Raw genomic sequence first — 22326 nt, 5'->3', positions numbered from 1 at the left:
GGTCCTAAACTGTAAATCCTTATTGTCTCAGCACCAGAAGATTACTCAACACCCCTTTAGATTTCCAGAGAGATTCTGCTTATCTTTTGAACCTCTCGTCCCACGCAGTCCAGAATTTAGCAACTATCTTGAAGGGAAAGCCAACTGTGCATTTCCGGCTCCTCAAGTCTCCAATTTTGTCTCTCCACTCCAGTCCCAAGAGAACACCAAAAGCTCTGCAGGTTTATTTTTCCCAGAGCAGCAACATTCCATCCAAGCAAAGCCTAGGTCCCCATTATTTTGTCAGCACTCAGAATTAGAAATCTCCCAAAAATAAAGTAGCTACAGATCGTCAGCTCACCTCTCCACAGTTCTCTTCTTCTTGATATTTTCACCGCCCCTACTCCTCATTGTTTCAGCACTTCCCAGATTTAAACAGAATGTTGCTTTCTGCAGTCTATACAGTTTCTGTTGTTCTTCTTGGGATCATTAGTTTGCCTCAAACTACCCAATCCTAGCCAGAAACAGAAATCTCTTATTTATATTTTTCAAAGTGCTTTCATAGTCATAATTAATTTCCCCCCGTATAAACCAATAATAAGAAGAAGGCATATTTTTTACTCTAATCTTTTAGACCACAGTTTGCCAGTCTTGAGCAAACTATGGCCCACAGGCCAAGTCCAGCCCACTGCCTGGTTTTGTAAATAAAGTTTTATTGGAATACAACCATGTCCACTAATGTGCATATTGTCTATGGCTGCTTTGGCACTACAGAAGCTTTTGCAGATTTGAGTAGTTGTAACAGAGACCACATCACCCACAAAGCCCAAAATATTTACCATCTTTGCCTTTATGGAAAGTTTGCCAGCCCCTGCTTCATCAGTTAAAGCTCATTTAAACTGAAGCTCAGACACATTCAGTGACTCGCAAGTTAACTTTGGAGCAAAGATTGCATATAAGGTCCCCTGATTCTTATTCCAGCCATCTCCCTACTCTTCTAATTTGCTTCCCATCGCAATGATTTATTATAATCATTTTTTAAGATTAACACAACAAGGAGAGAGATAGAGGGGAATAAGTTTGAAGTAGACAGTCCCCGTAAGGAAAAGGGAGGTGTCTCAGCGAACACAATTAAGAGTCTTTCTATTTTTGGAATATTTGGGGAATTTTGGCAGTCACCTTGGAAATCTGCTAACACAAATAATGGAAGGCAACTATTCAAGGATGCCACATCAAGGTAAAAAAAAAAAAAGCCTTAATATTTCATAGAGGTTTTTGTTGTTGTTGTTCAGAAAATGTACATGTAAGGAAGAACAATGAAAAGGATCCTGAAGAATGTGTTCAATTTTTATCCATTTGATTGCTGAATGCTTTCATCAAGGCAATTCTCTGAGCAGAGGAAAAAAATATCCCCAACAGAGGATGGCAGCTCACACACACACACACACACACACACACACACCCCCATGCTTGATTAAACAAAAGAATTTTTTAAAATCCAATACAGTTCCAAACTTCACAATAACTTAAAAGAAAGGCCAGTCATTTTATCTTCCCTTTTTCCCTCTTCTGCTTAATACAAGTACATGGTAATTTACTTCTTTCTAATAATTTGTACAATCTGATGAGTGGTGCAATTTAGCCCCCATGTCAATTATGGATGCTAAAAATTTCAGAATTATAAGATCACCAAAATTATCACATCCACCAAAAAGACCTGCTGGGGACGGCTAGGTCTTTTTTTTCTCACTAAACCTCGTGCAGAAGGCTGAGCAGGGCATGTCTGTATCTTGCCAACCCTGGAGCCCCATTTTCCCAGGGAGGACTTGAACAGGAAAAGCAAGATGTAGGATAGAGAAAGACTAATTCATGAAAGTAAGGGAGTCATGCTCTTAGAAGAGAAACACAAACTCCTCTAAAAGGTGAGAAACAAAAGGCTCTCGGGCCTCCCTGACAAGATTCCATAGTTGTTTCTCTCAGCACTTAGATTTCTCCAGAGGCAGAAAGGCAGAAGCAGAACTTAGCTCACATTTCTTTGAATGAGCCATTTAAATGCCCATCACTCCATGCCACTCCCATGCTCTGAATTCTTCTGTGGCTCCCCATTGCTCAATTTTGGGGTCCAAGTCCTTGAATGCAGGATACACCATGTACCACAATCTTGTATCTCTCATCACATTCAGTTTTCAGCCACTGTCTGCCTAGCATGTCCTGCTCTTGCAACGAAGAACACGTTTAACCTGCATCGTCTTGTCATCCCAGCTTGCAAAGGAACAGGTACCCATGAGGACTGCATTCCTACTTCAGAGATTTACATGGGGGATAAAAATCAGTGTTTTACTTTACTTTTAAAGATGTAATATCTATGAAATCTCTGTTGTCATTTACCTATGACAGTAAAAATACTGCAAAAGTTACTGAACTATGAAGTTTGAAGGGACCTCCAACATCATATACTCCAAATTCCTCAACTGGTGGTTCACAAAGCTCAGAAAAGGATGCAGAGGATTCCTTCTGCTCTCTGATGAACACTCAAAGGCCGTTTCAGAGAACCAGCCGTTACGCCCCTTTCCTTCTGGGCCTGAACTCAGACTCCTTCCTGAATTTAAGGAAAAAGTGAAACACCAACCATCCTCAGAAACCAACCTTCTTTACGGGCAGAAGTTTCTTCCAAGCTGTTACCTGAGGATTTCAAAATCATGCCTCCCATCTGCCAAACAAGACTGCCAGCTTCTCAAAGCAAGAACTATACTGAGGAAGGTATAGACACTCATGTACACGGAGACACACAAGGACACACACACAGACGGACACACATACACAGACACACACATGCTTCTCATAGCTGAAAACATGGAAGGCAGTCCAGGCATTAATTTAAGCGCCTATGAGACATAATCCTATGAAACATAAAAAGGGCCCAAGAAACTAATGATGTAGCTCAGGAATTAAGATATTTTTTAATCATGAAATTTAACCATTGTAACATATACTACTTTAAAGAACATCTTAACTATTGAACAAAGGTTATTATGAGAGCAAGGAGTTCAAAATCTCCAACATATAAACAACTTCAAAAATCAGTAAGCAAAATTCATGCATCCCAATAGAAAATGTTGAAGACAAAAACAAAAACAAAAACAAAAAAACCCAGTCATTTATTTTTAAAGATACAAATGGTTAGCAACCAGATTAAAAAAAATAAAGTTCAACCTTGCTAGTCAGCAGAGAAATGTCACCCTGGAAGGAAAAGACTCAGGGAAACAGGCATTTCTGTGGCCTGCTGGAGGTGGATTAATCTCTAGCACCTCTAGTTAAATCTTTTAACTTTTCTGGAGGACATCTCAGAAAAAGTGCACATCCTCCTCTGCGTAATACCTCTTCTTGGGACATAGTAAGTATTTAACAAACCTCAAGTGAATGAATGAAAGCATACAACTGTGGTTACTGAAATCACTGGTATTGTATTAATACTGTCATACCTGTATGCAAAATTAGCTGCCCCCACCCCTTCCATTCCTGCATGCTCTTCCCATCAAGAGGTGAAGTCTATTTCCCATTCCACTGAGTCTGGGCTGGCCTTATGACTTTCCTTCACCAACAGAATAGAATGGTGGCTGAAGTGACACTGTTCCATTTCCTGGCCCAGTTCTAAAATCATGGCGGCTTGCACTTTTACCCTCTTTGGAGCCAGCTCAGGCCGGACTACTGAAAGACTAGACATTCAGTCGAGAGGGAGACCATTTGGAGGAGCAACAAGAGGCCACAATCAACAGTCAGCATCAGTGGTGTGCAGGAAGCCATCATGAGCCTTCCATTCAAGTTCCCAGCCGATGCAGTCACGTGAGTGATCCCAGCTGACACCACGTGGAGCGGAGGAAGGGCCCTGCTAAGCCCAGCCAACCGATAGCATCATGAGAAATAAGGCATTATTTTAAGTCACGAACTTCGAAGTAGTTTGTGACACAGCAAAAGATAACTGCAACAATATTTATCACGTTCTTTCTAGACAGTGAGTGTCTAATATAAGTCAAGACACAGTAATTACGCTACAGACAAAGGGAGGGAGGATAAAAAGGAAGGTCACTCTGATTGAAGAGGAGATGGTTAGTAGGGGGATGGATGCAAAGGCCAGATGCGGGGGGGAAAGAGAGTGGCAGGCCTAAGGTCAATTCTTATCTTGTCAGTGTGGAGAAGAATGTGTTACCAGCAGCGTTTAGCCTAATGGTGGGTGAGAGATGCACAAAACAAAAAGCGGGGTGAGGGTTTTGGGTAGAAGGAAATCATGATCACAGTCCACTCCTGAGCTAAAGGCCTGAGCCTGGGAACCAGTGGGAGGAATGAAACCGAGGGATGAATAGAGAGATGCTGGAAAGAAGAATCAAGTGGATATGACGGCATTGGAAATGAGGGAAGGGAGGAGAAAAAACCACAGCGCCTTGGTCTTTCAATTTTGAGGAACAAAGAGTCCAAGGTCAATAACACCTCACTTACGCAGAGGCCCCTGGCTCACAAACTCAGCCGTCTGGACGCAGCCTCCTCCTTCTCAGACTGCTCCAGTGCCATGCACGACATTCCGCACAGGCCCTACACACAGGACATGGCCGCAGTTGCCTCCACTGCCCGCCACTCATCCTCATCTCTACTGGATCCAGACACTTCACTCCTTCGTGATCCTCAAACATGCCAAGCACATTCACGCCCCAGAAGGAGCCTTCTGTAAGAGAGTGGGCAGGACCTGAGCCTCGGGGAATGCCCAGGGTTAAGGGGAAGCAGAGAAAAGCCCTCAAAGAGGAGCGGCCAAAAGAGGTGATGACACTGCACCATGGAAGGGAAACCAGAGATGCAAAAGCCAACAGCAATTCATGCACATCAAAAGCTTCAGGGGCATACAAGTGAATGGAAACAAAGTTCAGCTGAAGAAAGGAACAAAGAAAGGATAGAAAGAAGACAGAAATGGGTGAAAGCCTTTCACAGCAAATATCTCTGGCAGACAGAGCAGGGAGCAGACCCCTAGAGGAAGGAAGTCTAAAAGAGCTTCGTCCCTCACCCCACCCGCACGTTTCGGCAGCACTCACCCTCTTTGGGGAAAGAGGGTGACAGAAGCAGGCTCGCTCTTACTGCTACCCCCAAATTAATTCCTCAGCAAGCCTTTCTATTCATTATCGTCATCTTTTCTTCATAAATCAAGTCTGCCAGACTCAAAGACTGGAACATTCAGGAAGTGCTTACTCAAAACATAGAAACATCAATATGGAGACTGCAGACCCCAGAATGATAACAGGGTGAGCTATATTTACATCCTACGGCTGGTGATGCCTCAGCACACTTCATTCTCTAGAAATTCCGTCGGCTTAATTTATGTGGCTCATTCCTCATTCCCTTTCAGCCGACAGGCTTCTTATCTTTTTCATTTGGAAACTTATCTGCAGGATTTCCCAAACCCTCACTGTCGTTCATTTTTGAAGTACCTGCATTCTGTCTTGAGTTTCTGGTAGATAAGCAGGGCTCCCTTAGATGCTGTCTGCCTACACCCCATGACTGTCAAAAATGTCCCCACCCTGTGATCAGGCATCAGATCCTAACAGCACTGACAGAGTAAAGGGCGCGTTTCTCCCTTTGGTGGGATTTTCTCTTCCAAGCCATTAAAACACTTTAAGATGCCTTTTCATATCTTTGCTATCTTTAGATTAGATGCTTAATGCATAAATCAACCCAAATAGAGTGATGGAGTAGTGGGGAGAGGCTGAAGCATTTCCTCACATACAACCCAGCGTTTAAGTTAAAAAAAAAAAAAAAAAAACTTTACTCGGAAAAAAGATAAGGCTAAAATCAGATCTCAGATTAAAAATGGTAAGGAAATTGCAACTAGCTGTAGCCAATTCAAGCTGAGTCAATTATCACCAATCGTAAAAGATGACTTATAAGAGGCCCTGTGCCCCAGTACAATGGAGCGATTAAATCTTTATAACTGAGACAAAAAATGCCACATAATTAGACACAGCCAGAAAAGAGTACGTACGCTTCCCCTTCCTGTGGCTGGCCCATTAGGGCAGGCATGCAGCCATTTCTTCACTGCCAAAAGGCCAATCCATTCCCCCCATCACTCAGCCTGCCTGAATCGCATCTGACACTGGCCACTAAGGTGGAGTTTCCTTTGGCCACAGGCCACTAACAATCCTTGAATTCCCTGCCTATCCTGTGTCCAAATAAGTACAAGAATAACAGTGTCCTTATCCCACAGGTTACATGTGAAAAATATCTAGCTGTCTACTGAAGAAGTCAAGGGCATAGCTTCCGGAGCTAGGCACCAAGGTTCAAATCCCAGCTGCGCAACTCCCTAGCAGTTTTCTCATCTGTAAAATGTGCATAATCATAGTATATACTTTACTGAGCGTTGTGAGGATGAAAAGAGTTAATATACACGAAGAACTTCGAAGCGTGACTGGCATATATTAAGTGCTATGTGACTTAGTTGCTGTTGTCATTACATACTTCCCAGTAGTATCATTATCATCATCATCATTATTATTAAGCACTTCACAATAGCAAGAGATGCCATCAGCAGCCAGTTGTGAGGCTGTTATGCTTATCCAGGCAGGACAAATCTGGGCCACCGGTTAGAAGAATGGAGAAGACAAGCTGACACCAAAAGACAGTGCAAAGGCAGGTGCACGACCTGGTGCAGATGGGAAGCAAAGGCAGGTGCACGACCTGGTGCAGGTGGGAAGGGACTGGAGATGCGAAGCGGGATTCCAGGATGCCGCACCAGGGAGCATGGTAGGGCACGCTCCACAGAGGGAAGGGGGAAGAAAGAGGACCAGGAGCTTGGGACAGACACGCTGGCCTGAGGCCCCTCCAGGACTTCCATAGAGGATGGTCTTGGGCCCAGAGGATGCTTGCTCACCTTGAACATGAAGCTGCTTCTTTTTCCCTCCTTGCACAACAGCACCGACTGGACACAAAGCCAAGGTGTTGCAACCCCAGGGGAAGAGAAGACAAATATTCACAGCAAGTACATCCCCAGTGACCCTTTCTGTTGATACAGGGACATTTCCTGAAGGTTTACTCTGCCCCAGTCGCTCCAGATATGTTATCTCATTTCACCCTGAAAATAACCTAGAGGAGAGGAGCTGTGTGCTCAGAAAGGGTTAAGTGACTTGCTCAAGGTCATGGGGTTAGCAAGGAGCAGAAGTGAAAATTGAACCTGGATCTGTCAGAAAGAGACGGGAGTCCAGGCTACAGACCCAGAAACTTGTGTTCTGACATCAGAGATGGGATTTCTCCGGGCCTTAATTTGTCTATCTTTAAAATGGGGATATTTGTCCTTCCGGCTCCACTTCTGGTATGACTGAGGAAGCTCCTATCAGATCAAGTCTCCTGCAGATAACAGATAACAACTATAAACTCTGCACACACACAGACATAAAAACAAAACAAAACAAAACAAAGCAACTTTCTGAGGGCACTGGAGAGGAAGCCAAGGCAGGCAGATCCTGGAGCACATCAACACTTGCAAGAAAGGTACTGCACTGGGCGAGGTTTTGTCTCTGATGGCTTTTAGCCCAAGGGCAGGCCCTAGTTTGTACCACAGGAGCAGCTAAAACTCAGACAGTAACCCACAGTCTACGGGCTTGAAGAAACAGAGGACAATACAGGGCTACTTCAGCTGGTAGAATATGAAGAAAAAACCCCAGAAAGGAGAGAGTCACGGAAAAGAGCCACAGATTCTGGGTATAAACTCTGCCCAGATCTCCGGCAGACTCCTGAACCATGCATGCACGAGGTACTCCCTAAGCAACCCAGCTAAGGCTAAAAGAACAAATTTCAGCTGACACCCAAGAGACAGAGTGGGCAGCTGGAGTCCAACTGCTTGTTTGCTAAAGCACACAAACAAAATCAACAGTCATCAGAAGAATATAACAGAATCCAGAGTCTCCACCATCACAATCACAATGTCCAGGATACAATTCAAAATTACCACAAAATGTCACAAAAAATGTTACCCATTTTCAAGAAAAATGGCAATGAAGGCCAATCCCAAGTTACACAGGATGCTAGAATTAACAAACAAGAATTTCCAAATAACTATGATAACTAAATTCAATATCTGTCCAACCTACCTCACAGAGTTGTTAAAGGTAAAATATGCAAGCAAAAAGTGCTTTGAAAAGTTCCACATACACTACATCTAAAAAATAAAAATAGAAGTGGTCTCCACTTTTTATATCTGTTCCCAAAAACCACAGAATAAAACAAACCATTTTAATATGCATCACCTTTCTTCTAGGAATAAGTTATACTCAAGGACTGATCAAAACCCTATTTTTACATAAATCACAAAGACAAAAATGTGTGATTATAAATCAAGGCCCATAATGTCTATTATACCGCAAATCATTTTAAAATGCAAAATGGGCCACATGTCACAGTCTATTTTATGCAGTGGGAAGAGACAGTATGCATAGTGCTTACCATCATTGGTTCTGAAGTTAGACAACCTGGGCTCAAATCCTAGCCTCATGACAGGGAAGCTTTCTTCCAAGTGAGTTACTTAGCCTCTCTGGACATCAGTTTTCTATTGGGAAATATCAATATTAATGGTCCCTGCCTCTCAGGATTGTTGCAATAATTCACATACAGGCCTGCATAGCAACTTGGTGCATAGTCTAGTGCTAAATAAATAGCAGCCCCTGCAAAGGAGGTCAGGGAGAGAAGGGGACTTGCCCAGCATTGTCCAGCCGGGCAATTACAGAACAGGGAGTAGAACCTGGATCTATTTTTCCACTTTTAAAACTCTTCTTCTCACAAGTTCTTAAATAGACACGCATGCACTATAAATTGGTTACCCAAGTTCCTTAAGCATTCTAAAACACACATATAAAAACACAAATTATAGCTCTGTCATGGCACAAGTTTGATCAAAAAATTATGATTTTAGAAATCAGAATATTTTATTTTTTAAACTATTTTTTATTCGTTTGAATTTGGAAAGTCTTAAGATGTGGTTTAGAAGGACACACTCCTTTTTAAAAGGTGACCCTGAAAATTTTACATGAGTGTTTTTCTATGTCTAATCACTTTCACCAGTGCCCACACCAAGCCTCAGAATTCACTCACACACAATCCTCGACAGCATCTTCATATGGGGGGGTCTCGCTACAGCCTTTGTAAGCAGAGACCAAGCACCTCCTGAATATGGTTCTTTGCATTCACCATTTTTCTTTTCTCTTCCTTCCCATTTCCCTAACAGCTGACACAGCATTAAAGAAGTTAAGCTGTTAAGAAAAAAATGCTTGAGGAGTTACGAGGAAAAGTCACATTTCTTTGCCTGAATAATGTGAGGATTGTTATACCGGTTTGTGAAACTTGGGACTTTGTCTTTAAAAAAATATAACAGGTGTTGGGATGGAAAGCCACTGAGAAAGGCAAAGTGTTCTTTTCTGCATAGCCCTCTTGCTCCCCGTGACCGAGTGAAGGGCTTGAGAAATAAAATAGAAGTATCGATTAAATACTAACTGTAAAGAAGAAACAGAGATCATCCAAATAGGCAGATCCAAACCTGAGCCAGGAGCCTCTAGCCCAGTTCTTGTTCTGTGAGAAGAAATTAGAACCTTAAGAAGTTTTCAACCAAGCCAAGGAAGAGGACAGAAAACCTGGAGGAGCCCAAAGGGGTGCAGGAACTTCTGACAGGTGTATGGTGGGAGGACTGGACCAGGAGGCACGGATGAGAACTCAGCCAGAACGTTCTAGAATTACAAGGAACAACGGGCCTGATTAATATGCGGAACCTCGGCAAGGCAGAGACAATTCTCAGTTACATTTCCCATTCCAGGAGAATGTGACTTCCTGTTTGAAATAGAGGAGGGCTTTGTCCCAACACATGATGATCTTCACAGGCAAACATTCTGGGCTCCTGTGTAATGACACAGGAGTAACGTCGGAAGCTGAAGCGATTAACACAATGTTACACGACTGAAAGCTGAGGCAAGGGGCCAGTGTGGAGCCATGGTGAGTCTTTCAGGGGCTGGCACTACCAGGTTGACTGGCCCTGAGAGATTTCTTTCTCCATCAATGGCCTCGGTTTCCTCATCTGCACAGAGTCAGATAGGTAGGGTGACCCCAAAAGTTCATCTCCTTTCTAAATGATACCAGGAAATCTGTTGGCTATAAATGAACTCATTGATAACACTCATTTCCCATTTAGATTTTCTGAGGAAGTGACTTTGGAACACCATGGTGTACACACACGTACGCACACACACAAATACTACTTTCAGTCTGCAATTGACTGTCTATTCCTTCAGTACAATTAGGCCAACACTGTTGACCAGAGTACACTACCTCCACCCCAACACTGGGCGAGCCTCCATGATACCAGGTGGCTGGGTGTGCTGTGGGGTGCCAAATGTCCACATACTGATCATCTTATCACACCTATTGATAAATCCAGTAAGATTGGAAGTGCCTCCCTATCAGATGATTAAATAAGGTCCACAAAAATACTCTGTATTCTTTTCCTTTTTTTTTCCTGAGATAGAGTCTGACTCTGTCACCAAGGCTGGAATACAGTGGTGTGATCTCGGCTCACTGCAATCTCTGCCTCCTGGGTTCAAGCAATTCTCCTGCCTCAGCCTCCCAAGGAGCTCACAGCATGCATCACCATGCCTGGCTAATTTTTTTGTATTTTTTTTTGTAGAAATGGGGTTTCACCATGTTGCCCAGGCTGGCCTGGAACTCCTGAGCTCAGGCAATCCACCTGCCTTGGCCTCCCAAAGTGCTAAGATTACAGTTGTGAGCCACTGCACCCGGCCAAATACTCTGTATTCTTGAAAGCATTCTATTAGTACAAGGCATTTTTACCTTCTTCCACCCTGCTGGCTACTACCTTAGAGAGGGAGTGTCCCTCAAAGTCCTCCCACTTCTCCCTGTCCTTTCCTGTCTTAGAAGTACGAAACCTGCATCTCTGGGCTGCCCTCGCCCTTGTGAACACTGACTTCTCTGTGTCAGTGTTCACCACAGGGCCTGTGGCCCTGGTGACCTGGGCTGTGCCACATTCCACACTGTTCTATCATGCAGTTGCCCACCCCATATGATGCACAGCAGCCCTTGGAGAGGGATCGATTAGGACAAACGTCCTCATTTTGCAGATGAAGAAATGAAGGTTCAAAGGAATTCTTTACATCATTCCCATGTTGGGGAGGAAATCTTGTCCTTACATTTGACTCTTCTTTGCATTTGGTATAATAAAAATAGCTATCGTTTACTGAGAATTATCTAGGGGCCTAACCAATATCTTTTCTGATGACTTTATTCAATTCTAACAACTCCAGGAAATATACTGCATTTTACAGATAAGAAACTCAGACCCAGAGGGCCTAAGTAACTCATCCGAGGTCACAGAGCAAATGAGAGAGCTGGGTCTCCCAGCAAATCTGCAGGCCTCGGCCCAGATCTGTGCCACACTAAAGCCCATGCTTTTAATCACTCTGCCAGCACTATTCCCTGATGTGCAGGGTGACGGACTGATACACAGCTGCTGATTAATTAGTGAATGCTGCTGCTATTTGCCCTCCTCCCCCAAGATAAACAAAGGCTGACCATGAGAAAGATACCAGTACACCCCCAGGAAACCAGGCAATTCTCTGGTGATGAGTGATGCTGAGAACAGCAGACTGGACATCTATGGGCATCTGATGGCCACTTTAAAGCACTCAAGGAGAGGTGAAGAAAAAAATAGGCTCCCCTCCAATGCAATTTTTCAACCACTGATTCACCACGCAATGCAGTTTTTAAGTCACAAGAGCCTTAGCCACCACTGTATTTGCAAAAATTCTGTACTTTGTTTTAAAATGCACCATTTGTTAGCCCAACATTCCCTGTGGAGCCAGTGGGGAGATGACATCTTGACAAGCTGAACTCTTTCAGGACGAGGAAAACGAGCTACATCAGTTCTATTTCTTCCCAAGCCAGAATACACAGGACTAGCCATCAAGGGGTAGAAGCAAAAATGGCTCTTCCCCTCTCAAATCTAGTGATATGGTTTGGATATTTGTCCCTTCCAAATCTCATATTGATATTTGATCTCCCATGTTGGAGGTGGGGCCTAGTGGGGGGTGTTTGGGTCATAGGGGCAGATCCCTCACTAAAGGCTTGGTGTCCTCCTTCGAGGTAATGAGCGAGTTCACGTGAGAACTGGTTGTTAAAAAGAGCATGGCACCTCCTCCTCTCTTGCTTCCTCGCTCACCTTGTGACACACCAACTCCCCTTCCACTTACACAATGTTTGGAAGCTCCTGGAAGCCCTCACCAGAAATAGATGCTGACGCCATGCTTCTTATACAGCTAGTGGAATCATAATGCAAATAAACCTTTTTTCTTTATAAATCGCCCAGCTTCAAGTATTCCTTTATGGCAATACAAACAGACCAAGACACCTAGTATGCTTAGAGTTTTGCTTACCAGCCCCACAATTTTTGAATCTGCAGATTTGGAGCTGCTGGTTCCCGAGAGGAATGCTTCCTCCAGGGGACACTGCAATGGTTTTACTGAGCTAGAAGTTGAGATTGCCCCTTGGCCATTTTAGATTACCAATGCCACAGAAACAAAAGGCAAAGAAGGCAATTACCCTACTGACTGGGGTGAATGATCCCCATTTCCACAGGGAAAGTGGACTGCTGCCATTGCTGTCATACAACAGGGGCAGAGAAGAGAATGCCTGGTACCTGGAGAGTCTCTAGAGTGCCTCTTGGTACTTCCATGTCCAAGAGTAAAAATCAATGGAAAACTAAAGCAACTAACAGACATACAGAGAGAACCACTGAGGATTGAGATCCCTAGGTTATTCTACCAGGTAATAAATAAACCTCTGCCACAGAAGGAGCTGGCTGAAGGCAAAAGCCAAGTCCCAGCAGTTTCCATATTGGAGCAATGTTAATTCCTCCTCTCATTCCACCAATCCCAGATAAATATTCCGTATCCTACAGATTAAACCAGGAAAATAATTCATGCCACCCAGAGACAGACACCATGCCAACTGGGACTTGATGTCTTCCCTTAAGAGTGTGAACACTGTATGAAGCATAGACATATCATAGGCAGAAACAAAGCTGTCCTGCTATTGTGCCAAGTTGAAAATGTGCAGGAGGATATGTGAATGCTGAGAATCTGAAGGGTTGGACCGTGCTGGTCATTTAGTTGCCGTCTTTCTGATCCAAGTCTGACCTGTGTGGTGGGGTGAGGACTGCACAAACTGCATCCTCGCTTTGCCAGTTGAATTTCTATTGGGTTCTGCCAGTAGGGGCTCAAGATGGAGAAGGCAGAGGGGAACCTCTAAGTCAATATACCTTTACAGAAAGCTGGTGTGCATGTACAAGAGTTATATTAATCATTCACTCATTCAGTCACTCAACAAGCATCCTCAGCACTGAGGCCGTAAGGATTTACCTGCTTAGAGAGCAAGGACAAACCATGCCCTCATGGAGCTTACCACTGTGGTTGGAGGACGTGGTAAATATCACATAAACATAATATGATTTCAGATGATCGTAAGTTCCACAAAGAAAATAAGATAGAAAGCAGAAGTTGACAGTGAGTTGGGCAAGGAAAGAGGCTGTTTCGGACAAGGTGGTAAAAGAAGGCCTCTCTGAAAAGCTGGCATTTAGGTGGAGACTATAAGGATGGGAGGGAAGAGGGAGTGAGCTGGGAGAAGACCTGGGATCCAAAGCTTCTAGGCAGAGGGGCTCCATTACCAGATCAGAGAGAAACACCCTGGGTCACGTGCTATAAGAGGTATTTGGAGCAATGCCACAGTCGAAGGAGACTTACCATCGTGGGGGAAACTGTCTGCTTATTTCCAGCAAATCCTACAAATCAGATATAGCTTAGTGGTTGAGTTCATGTCCTCACTCTGGCATGTGGTTATTTTTCTTTACTTTCAATTTACATCGCAAGCTGGAGAGAAATGAATTACATCCCCCTGGGTTTCTCTGTTCCGTACAATTAAGAAAAGCTATTTCTTAGTCATAAGGCGGATGACGACACCAAGATTTCCCATTTTCTCTCCGCAGGGAGGCTGTCATCACTCAATATTAATTGATCCTACTTTTCATCCATAAAGCGGGGGCTGAAGCAAATTTTTGGTCACAAAAATGGCAACTATTACACTATTAAAGTAAATTATTAATGGCGCCTCCATTAAAGCACACTCCTGCTCACATGGCATCAGCTACCTCAATGCATGGTTGTTTCTTTAATGGGGAACAAGGAGTAAATTATTTGATTTCTTCCTGAAACTGGATTAATCACTTGCACCTATCTCATTAAAGGTTGCTGGGGATTTTCCACCTTTTCATCACAACTGAGAACACACAGATAGGGCTGTAATATGTCTTGAATTCCCAGCAGGAGAGCGCGTCAATCGAATGCAATTTTATTTTTCTGCTAGAGAGCAGATAAAGTGAAAACAGCAAGAAGACACAAGAAACTTTCACAAGTTGAGGAGAGCTAGTATCATTTAAATAAATGTTTCCCTAGACAAATAATTTGATGCTTATTTTTAGAGAGGCGGTGGTGGTGCTGAATTAGGGAAACCTAGTTTGAAAAAAGAAAAGAAAAAGGGGAAAAACAATCAAGCCGTATCTACAAATAAACAACCCGCAATGAATCGGGGACATATGGGAAGAGCCAAACCTCATTACTACTGACGGCAGCGACCAGATGCTGGCACCCAGTGAAAAACAATTTTCCTATTTAAGGGAGGGCTCTGCTGCCCACCCTTTCAATTCCTTCTCATTTATTTACATGAGTGCTAGGGCCTTGTGGAAGGCTAACCACAGGACATTTGCATCTCATCAATCTGTTTAAATGTCACAAATCTTGACTTTCACAGCTGGAAGCCAGGCTTAGCCACTTACAACCAGGCTAATGAATAACTATGGTTGACGCAGAAGGCATTTCTTAAACATATAATTTAATCTTGAGAAGTGATGAGCTCTGCTCAACAGGCCCAAGGCATGAAATTAGAAAAACATGCTAAGGATGTGTCTCCATGGCATCAAAGAAACGACAAAAATGGAAAAATGAACACAGAGATCATTTGCTTCTAGATTAGCAGAAGAACATCGTAAGGACCACTCTTGTCAATGGTCTTTAAAGGATCAGTGCTCCCATCTCCCAGGTGCTGTGTGGTGGCTGCTAAGCACTTACAGCTGCCCCTTCCTCTGGAAAATTGTCCCCAACCAAACAGGAGTTTCCTGGTCTGGGAGTTTAAGTGATTAAGAGTGTCACAAAAACTATTAATATGACCCCTTTGTTATACTCACTGTGACACAGACTGTGTACTGTGTCAATTAAAACCCATTTCCACCCCTTTCTAGCTAATCTTCCTGAAATATAGAGCCTGGGGGGCAAAAGCTACATTTCCCATCTCCCAATGAGGAAACTGAGGCACAGAGAAGTTAAGTGGCTTTCCCAAGGTCACACAGCTAATATGCAGCAGAGCCAGAATTTGAAGCCAGGTTGGCTCAAGAGTCCGTGCTCCCAACAACTCCATGATGTTGTCTCTCATATAGGAGCAAGACTTTTTAACATAAACTGCCTGCTTTATTAATATATAACAAATTACCACAAAACGGTGGCTTAAAACAACATTTATTTTCTCACAGTTTCTGTGAGTCAGGAACCCAGGTGCAGTTTATCTGGGTGCCTCTAGCTCAAAATATTTTATGAAGTTGCCTGAGGACATTGGCCAGGGCTGAAGTCATCTCAACGCTCCACTGGGGGAAGATTCACTTCCAAGCTCATGCACACGGTTGTCGCTCAAGATTCAGATTCACTTCCTCCAGGGCTATAGGGTCCCAATTCCTCATTGCCTGTTCACAGGAAGCCTCCCTCGGTTCCTTGCCACATGGGTCTCTCCACAGGTCAGCTCACAACATGGTAACGAGTTTCCCTCAGAGGGAGTAATCAAGAGAGAGCAGAAGAGTACAAGATGGAGCTACAATCTTTTTGTAACCTAATCTTGGAAGTGATAACCCATCAGTTTTGCTGTATCCCGTTCACTAGAAGCAATTCACTAGATACACAAGGCCGTGAATACCAGGAGGCAGGGGTCACTGGGGGCCATCTTGGCAGATGTCCACCGTGCTACTTGATATTACAACACTAATGAGCAGGAAAGTTGAGTTGAAGTTGCTTTTTCATTAGGTAACTTGGCTCCCAAACTGAAACTCTGTCAAGTACTCTAACATTCCTCGCAGGTAGGAGAACAAAACCTTAGCTGGTTCACCCCTCAGGGACACCGGTCCCCATCACTTCCCTTCAGCCACTTCTGAATTCACAGTTTATATCCAAGAAAGTAAATGGTACTAAGAAAAAAGACATTTTCTTGGTTTTTAGTTTTTTAGGCTAATTCATTAAATGAAGTCCACAATAAGAAACTACTTATAGACATGAAAGTAAGTTTTTGTTTTAATTTACGTCTCTAGATTGGCAAGAAACTGTGGTAAGAATAGAAACAGTTGGATCACCAGTCTGAGGGATATGGAAGGCAATCCAGAAAACCCTCAACGTCCTTCTCCCCATTCCTTGCACACCTTTATAGCATTATTTCAGCCTGGGCTATTAGAAACATCAGTAACTTTTCTTTCACATGCTTCATCTCAACCATTTCTCACCAAGCAAGCCATGATGGACTGAAGACCTGTGAGTCTTCACAACACTAATGCCCAGGGCATCTTCAGTGCATCTATTAAGGCCTTAAAAGCTCAGCCTGTTGGCATCAGCAGCCCTGATGAGTCCACTCACCCCCAGGAAGCTCGTTTGATTGAGGTACCTTTTCCACGCTGCAGTTTGGTTGGTGGGCCCAAAGATTAGATTTGGTTTAGGATTTCCAGGGCCTCCTGCACTTTCCAAATAGCAGACAAGTCTCTAGCCATGCAAGGTGCAGCAGGCCAAAGGCAAATAATGGTCAATCATGGCAGATGCTTCTCCAAGATAACACACAGACTCTATTAGGGCTATTAGGACTCAGCTGGCCTGGTTTCCAGATATAGGAGAACAGACACCAGACTAAGACATTAAAAACTCCAGAATTTGGTGGGATGTTTCAGACACTGTTTCCTACATTGAGAGACCTCACCATCTTGTTCACTATTGCATGCACAATACAGAGCCTGAAAAAGAGTAGATAATCAATAAATAGTGAATGGATCAATTTTGTTGAGTAGCTTTGCCATACAAGACTGCTTTCTCCAAAAAGAAAAGTCCACCCACAAGCTTGCCAGCTCCCTTGGGAATATATTACTATAGCCATCTTGTGTCAAAGCAACACGCATTCCTCATAGTGCCATGTTACTCATGCTTACAAACTAATTCTGAGCTTACACTAGGGATGCCCAAGTGAAATAATCCCTTTCCTCTCTTAAAAGGGCCCAATGAGGCTGTCAAACTAATGTATACTCTTCCCGATAAATCATGTGTATGCACCTGCAAAGTATGTTTATGCAACAGAATGGAAAGACATCTCAGTGGCTGCTAACTGTAGCAGGTACTCCTGGCCCACGTAATTTTTATTTATCAGGAGACCTGACCTGTAAACAAAGAAGAGCACGCCTGAAACACATAACTGAGGAAATGACCTTCTAGACTTAATGACAGTGGCATGCAGCTTGAGGCCAGAATCACCTACCTTTTCACACCAGAATTGCTTTTGAAAATATTTCGTAGATAAAGTTCAACAGGACTCCTGTCTTCTGAAGCATTGGTGAAATCTGGTCAAACTATAAAATGACAGTGGACCCAGTGAAATTAGAGAAATCTTCATTATAAAATTCTTTAAAGCAATATTGCTAATAATAATTAGCAGGGTGCATAGAATATTAACTTGTTTTCTGTTCCGCTTTAACCAAATTAGATAACAATTATTATCACTACCTCAAGGCTGCCTTTATGAATCCCTGCAGAAAAATAATTTGGTTTTACTTTGACAGATAACAGTCATCAGCAAGGAATTTCATTTTACTGAAGGCAGCCTTAGTTGCTGAAATTTACTGCTTGGGTTACACACATACGCACACACACTCTCACACACACACACACACACACACCTGGGCCCATTTTCATACAAGACTGAGTAGTGTTGCTTCTTGGTCTAGATTTAGAGTAGCTGGGAAAAGAGCATGAAGAGTTTTTACATTCAGAAAGGAATGTAAAGAATGCCTTCCTTCCTTTTAAATCTAATCTTATTATTCCCATTAGTGAATATTTAACAATAACATTAATGCTAATAGCAGACTTGGTTGCAACATCAAAAGCAACAATACCAAAGATGTATATAGCAGCTTTGCTCAGAAAAACTTAAAGCTACATCACACATATTATCTCATTTATCTTTTAAAAATCTCTTCAAACTGTAAGAGCATATTTATACACTTTGAGACATGTTTTATGGGAACCGATTTCCTTATTACTCTTTGCATCTTCTGTTTAAAAACAGGGTCTGTTTTTAACACACCTCCCAGCCAGAACCTCAACTCATAACTCATGCCATTGACTTCCTTGCCTGAATCTCAAAAACAAAAACCAACTCTTAGCAATTATAGAAACCGGAAACAAAAATGAAACACAAGTAGGAAGTTAAATAACTTCACTGCACCCAACAGTTGCTTTTGCCTAAACTGAAATTAAATAAATAGACACACATACACTCTCCATAAAAACTCTGCTACACAATATGTTAATGAACAATGAAAAGAAGCAGAAGCCAAAAGTCGGTCAGGAGAAACTGTTTAATCTAATAGTCTGGAAATTATATTGGAAGGAACAGATGGTTTCATAGAAGTCAATGTTACCTACAGGAGCAAGAAGCGATTTTCTAGGAAAGAAAAATATTTCCCTACCCTACTGCATATACTATTTTCAGCAAAGGAGGAGTCTATATTCGGCACAGGATAAGTTCTGATATTGGCACACTTACAAAACTGGGACTAAGTGGCAGCCATCCACACATACTCAAGCTCAGACTTGGCCTTCTGAATCTGAGCTGGAGGTCAAACCCAGCCCTATTTTAAAGCCGGGGACAACAGAAGCCAGCACTACACTCCAGTGGGTTATTGACCAACACTCATGTTCTTGATACTTCAGGAAAGTGGTCCCCAACAGGTCATAGCCAGCATGACCTTTAATGTGGCTCCCGACCCTCAGAGACTCTGTAGGTCCCAGGTAGCAGCGAGACACACAGGGTACATGGAGTCGGAAGACCTCAGTGCAAGCTGCGGCTCGGCAAGACAGGACCACCCTATGTGTCAGGCTCCCTATTTGTCAAACAGAAGGAAAACATCTCTAGATTTGTAATGATTAATTGAGCTAAAGTGTAGCAAGCTGCATTGCAAACCACACAGCATAAGACAACACTCAACCATTCGGTTGCTATTCTCGTCCCCACCATCTATGATTCGTCAAAACATGCAGCCAAATTCTCCCTAGAGAGGACTCAATCAAAAAGAGAGCCATCAAAGCTGGGGTCCTTGAATGACAGATCACAGCCAACCAAATCTCAAAGCCATACCCAAGGGACCTTTGGTATGGTCCGCAATCCTTAAGAGTAAAGAATTGAAGAAGGCAAGCCTGAGTTCTGATTCCAGCTCATCGCACATTCGCTGCAGAACCATGGGCGCGTTAGGTAACCTCACTGAGCCTTATTTCCTCATTTGTAAAATCAGGATCCCTGTAAGGATTAATTGAGACTGTTGCTACTGTTAACAATGATTATATCAACACCAGCAGCGTCCAAGTCCACTGCTCCATCACAATACATCATCTGCAGGGATCCCCAGAGAGGCCAGGGAGGGCACAGGGGCAGAACAGCCTTTCTGCTATGAAGATGAAGGGCTGTACCAGGAGGAGCCTCCCTCCGGGGTGAGCTTAAATTTGCGGGAATATAGAAAGCCCCGCCCCACCCGACTCCGACCCTGGGGCCTCTTGCAGCAATATCAAGGGCTGCTTAGAGCCTCCCTTCTAGCCATCCACCTTCCTCCTCCAGGGCTTCTGACATTTTGCTCCAAGGTTTGTTTGTTTGTTTTTACTTACAAAAAATGCTATCAACGTCAGTGGCTGTATGCTCAGTTCTGCTGAAGAGCTGCAAATGTTATAGATGGATTTGTTATGTTCTAAAACTGCAGGTATCATATTTAGAGAGAGGTAATAAATACCTCATTAAGGAAAGGCAAAACAAACACTTCGGAGTACTTGAGGCTCTATCTAAAGGAACCCCATGGTGAAACCCACTTTAAACCAAGAATCCTCCTGTAATGCAAATAAGTACTCATCCCCTCCAATTCTCTTCCTTCCTTTCCATAGTTTGCTATCTTGGGCTCCCCTGTAAAGCGCCCCCCTCCCACCCAGAGCCTGCGGGCACCAGCAGCCAGGTATCCATCTTAGCCAGCTCCCTGAGACATCACAGACTTAAGCTGAGTCTGTTGACACCTGTTCTGTAGTGTGAACTGTAGGTGGGGTGGGGACACAGAACCAAAACCACAACACCAAGACTAACTAAATTGGTCTGGTGTGCAGCCACGCATGGGAACTTTTTAAACAAACGTTGAGAATCATTGCATCATCTTGTATTCTTATTTTTATTCCTATGACTTGTCCTCCCAAATATATTCTAAGCCACCTAAAGGAAGTAAGTTATGATTTGGTCATAATATATAGGTGGGTAAGTACTTATTGAATTTATCTTACACTCAAAAAATCACACTAGTATAATTTTTTTTCTGCCATCTCCACTCAAATTAAGAAAAAAAATCATACTGCACATGGTCTTTTAAGGTTCCCCAAGTGTGGTCCCCAGACCAGAGCATCAGCATTGCCTGGGAACGTATTACAAAAGCAGATTCTCAGGCCTTGCCCTAGACCTACTAAATCAGAAACTTTGAGGATGGGACCCAGGACTCTGCATTTTGACAAGCCCTCCAGGCTATTCTGATTCACTCTCAAGGTTGAGAACCACTCCTTTAAGTTAATGATTAGTTTTAAAGGCTTTTCTGGAGATTGACATTATTTTAGATGAGGCCATGGAGCTGGCCTATCATCTCCCTTCATGAAATTGGAAAGGCTGATAGTGCCAGGATTTATAACTAGCCATTAGGCACCCAAACACTTAGCTCCCCACAACATTCATTTCTTAATTTTCAGAACATAATGTAAATCACGATCCATTTTTTTTAGATTAGTTTTTTTCCCAGCCGTGAAGGGAGACTGAAAGGACAACTCTTATAAACAACGATTATCAGCTGCTTCTGTAGTTGTGTGTCGGGCTAACATCACCCAGACTGGAGGTCAAAGAAAAACTGGACCTGTAGAAAATTTATTGCGCAATCTGCATGTCTTGAATGAGGAATGTCATCCTGTTATTATCATGACCACCCAAAATTTATATACAGAGTTTAAGGCTAGAATGCTGGTGGCTGAAAGCCAAGTATGAGCCTGGTCAACACAATGTCGAAGAAAACATCCCGAAAATCAGTTCTTAAAGTCCTCTTAGACAGGAAAACCACAAAGATGGGAATTTGTAAAATGCAGCAGTGTGGACTGATCCTCGAAATTTTAATGCGTGTCATGGGAATGTCTTATAAGGAGGAACTTAAGAACAGAAATAGAAGACAAGCTTGAGAAAGGGGCAAAGGTGAATAAGTTACCTTTGAACTTTTTCATGTTGAAGCCCTTCAATTTAGTTTAAACCCACCACAGCACACAGAAGATTCAGGAACCAAGAAAGTCAAAGTGAAGGCTTCGCTGTTCAGTAAGACCACAAGATATCCTGCAAAGCTCCAACAGCTTGGTGGCCTAGAGCAAGTTTCCTTTATAACCACTCCAAACTCAATATCTCAATGTATTCTTCTCTACCATGGGGGTGACTCCACCTACCTTATAAGATTGTTGTTAGTTTGTTTATAAGAGATTAATACAACAGTAGGTGCTGAATAAAAAGTAACTCTGATTATTACCTAAAAAATTAAGCTACCCACTCTCATATATTGTTATCAGAAATGTAAAATAGAACAAACACTTCGGAAAACAGTTGAACAGTATCTTATAAAGGTAAACATGTATTTAGCATACAACCCAACAATTCCACTCCTACATATTTCCCTAACAGAAGTGAAAACATCCACACAAAACACTTGTTCATGGATATTCAGCTTTTTTTTTTTTTCATAATAGCCCCAAACTGGAAATTTCCCAAATGTTCAACAGGAGATTGATTCAACAAATTGTGGCATATGCAAACAAGGGAATATTACTCAGAAACAAAAAGGAATGAACTCTTGATACACACAACAGCAAG

At 42.9% G+C, this 22326-nt stretch overlaps 1 protein-coding gene across 2 annotated transcripts in view; it reads right to left on the bottom strand.

The window, feature by feature from the left end:
- RFTN1 (raftlin, lipid raft linker 1) overlaps positions 1-22326 on the bottom strand; it is a 203421-nt gene that overhangs the window by 151552 nt on the left and 29543 nt on the right. Inside the window, exon 1 of one of the 2 annotated variants that reach the window (XM_011977937.1) lies at positions 19758-19871. The exons of the other annotated variant lie outside the window; for it this stretch is intronic. Within the exon in view, the coding sequence (XP_011833327.1) occupies positions 19758-19797 (40 nt within the window). The 5' untranslated portion in view covers positions 19798-19871. Of the gene's footprint in view, positions 1-19757; positions 19872-22326 lie in introns of those variants that run through there. 2 annotated transcript variants of the gene reach the window in all.

This window comes from Mandrillus leucophaeus, unplaced genomic scaffold (genome assembly GCF_000951045.1).
Source record: "Mandrillus leucophaeus isolate KB7577 unplaced genomic scaffold, Mleu.le_1.0 Scaffold186, whole genome shotgun sequence".
NCBI lineage: Eukaryota > Metazoa > Chordata > Mammalia > Primates > Cercopithecidae > Mandrillus > Mandrillus leucophaeus.
Note: the sequence above shows the minus strand (reverse complement) of the source record. Positions and strands in the feature narration are given on the sequence as shown.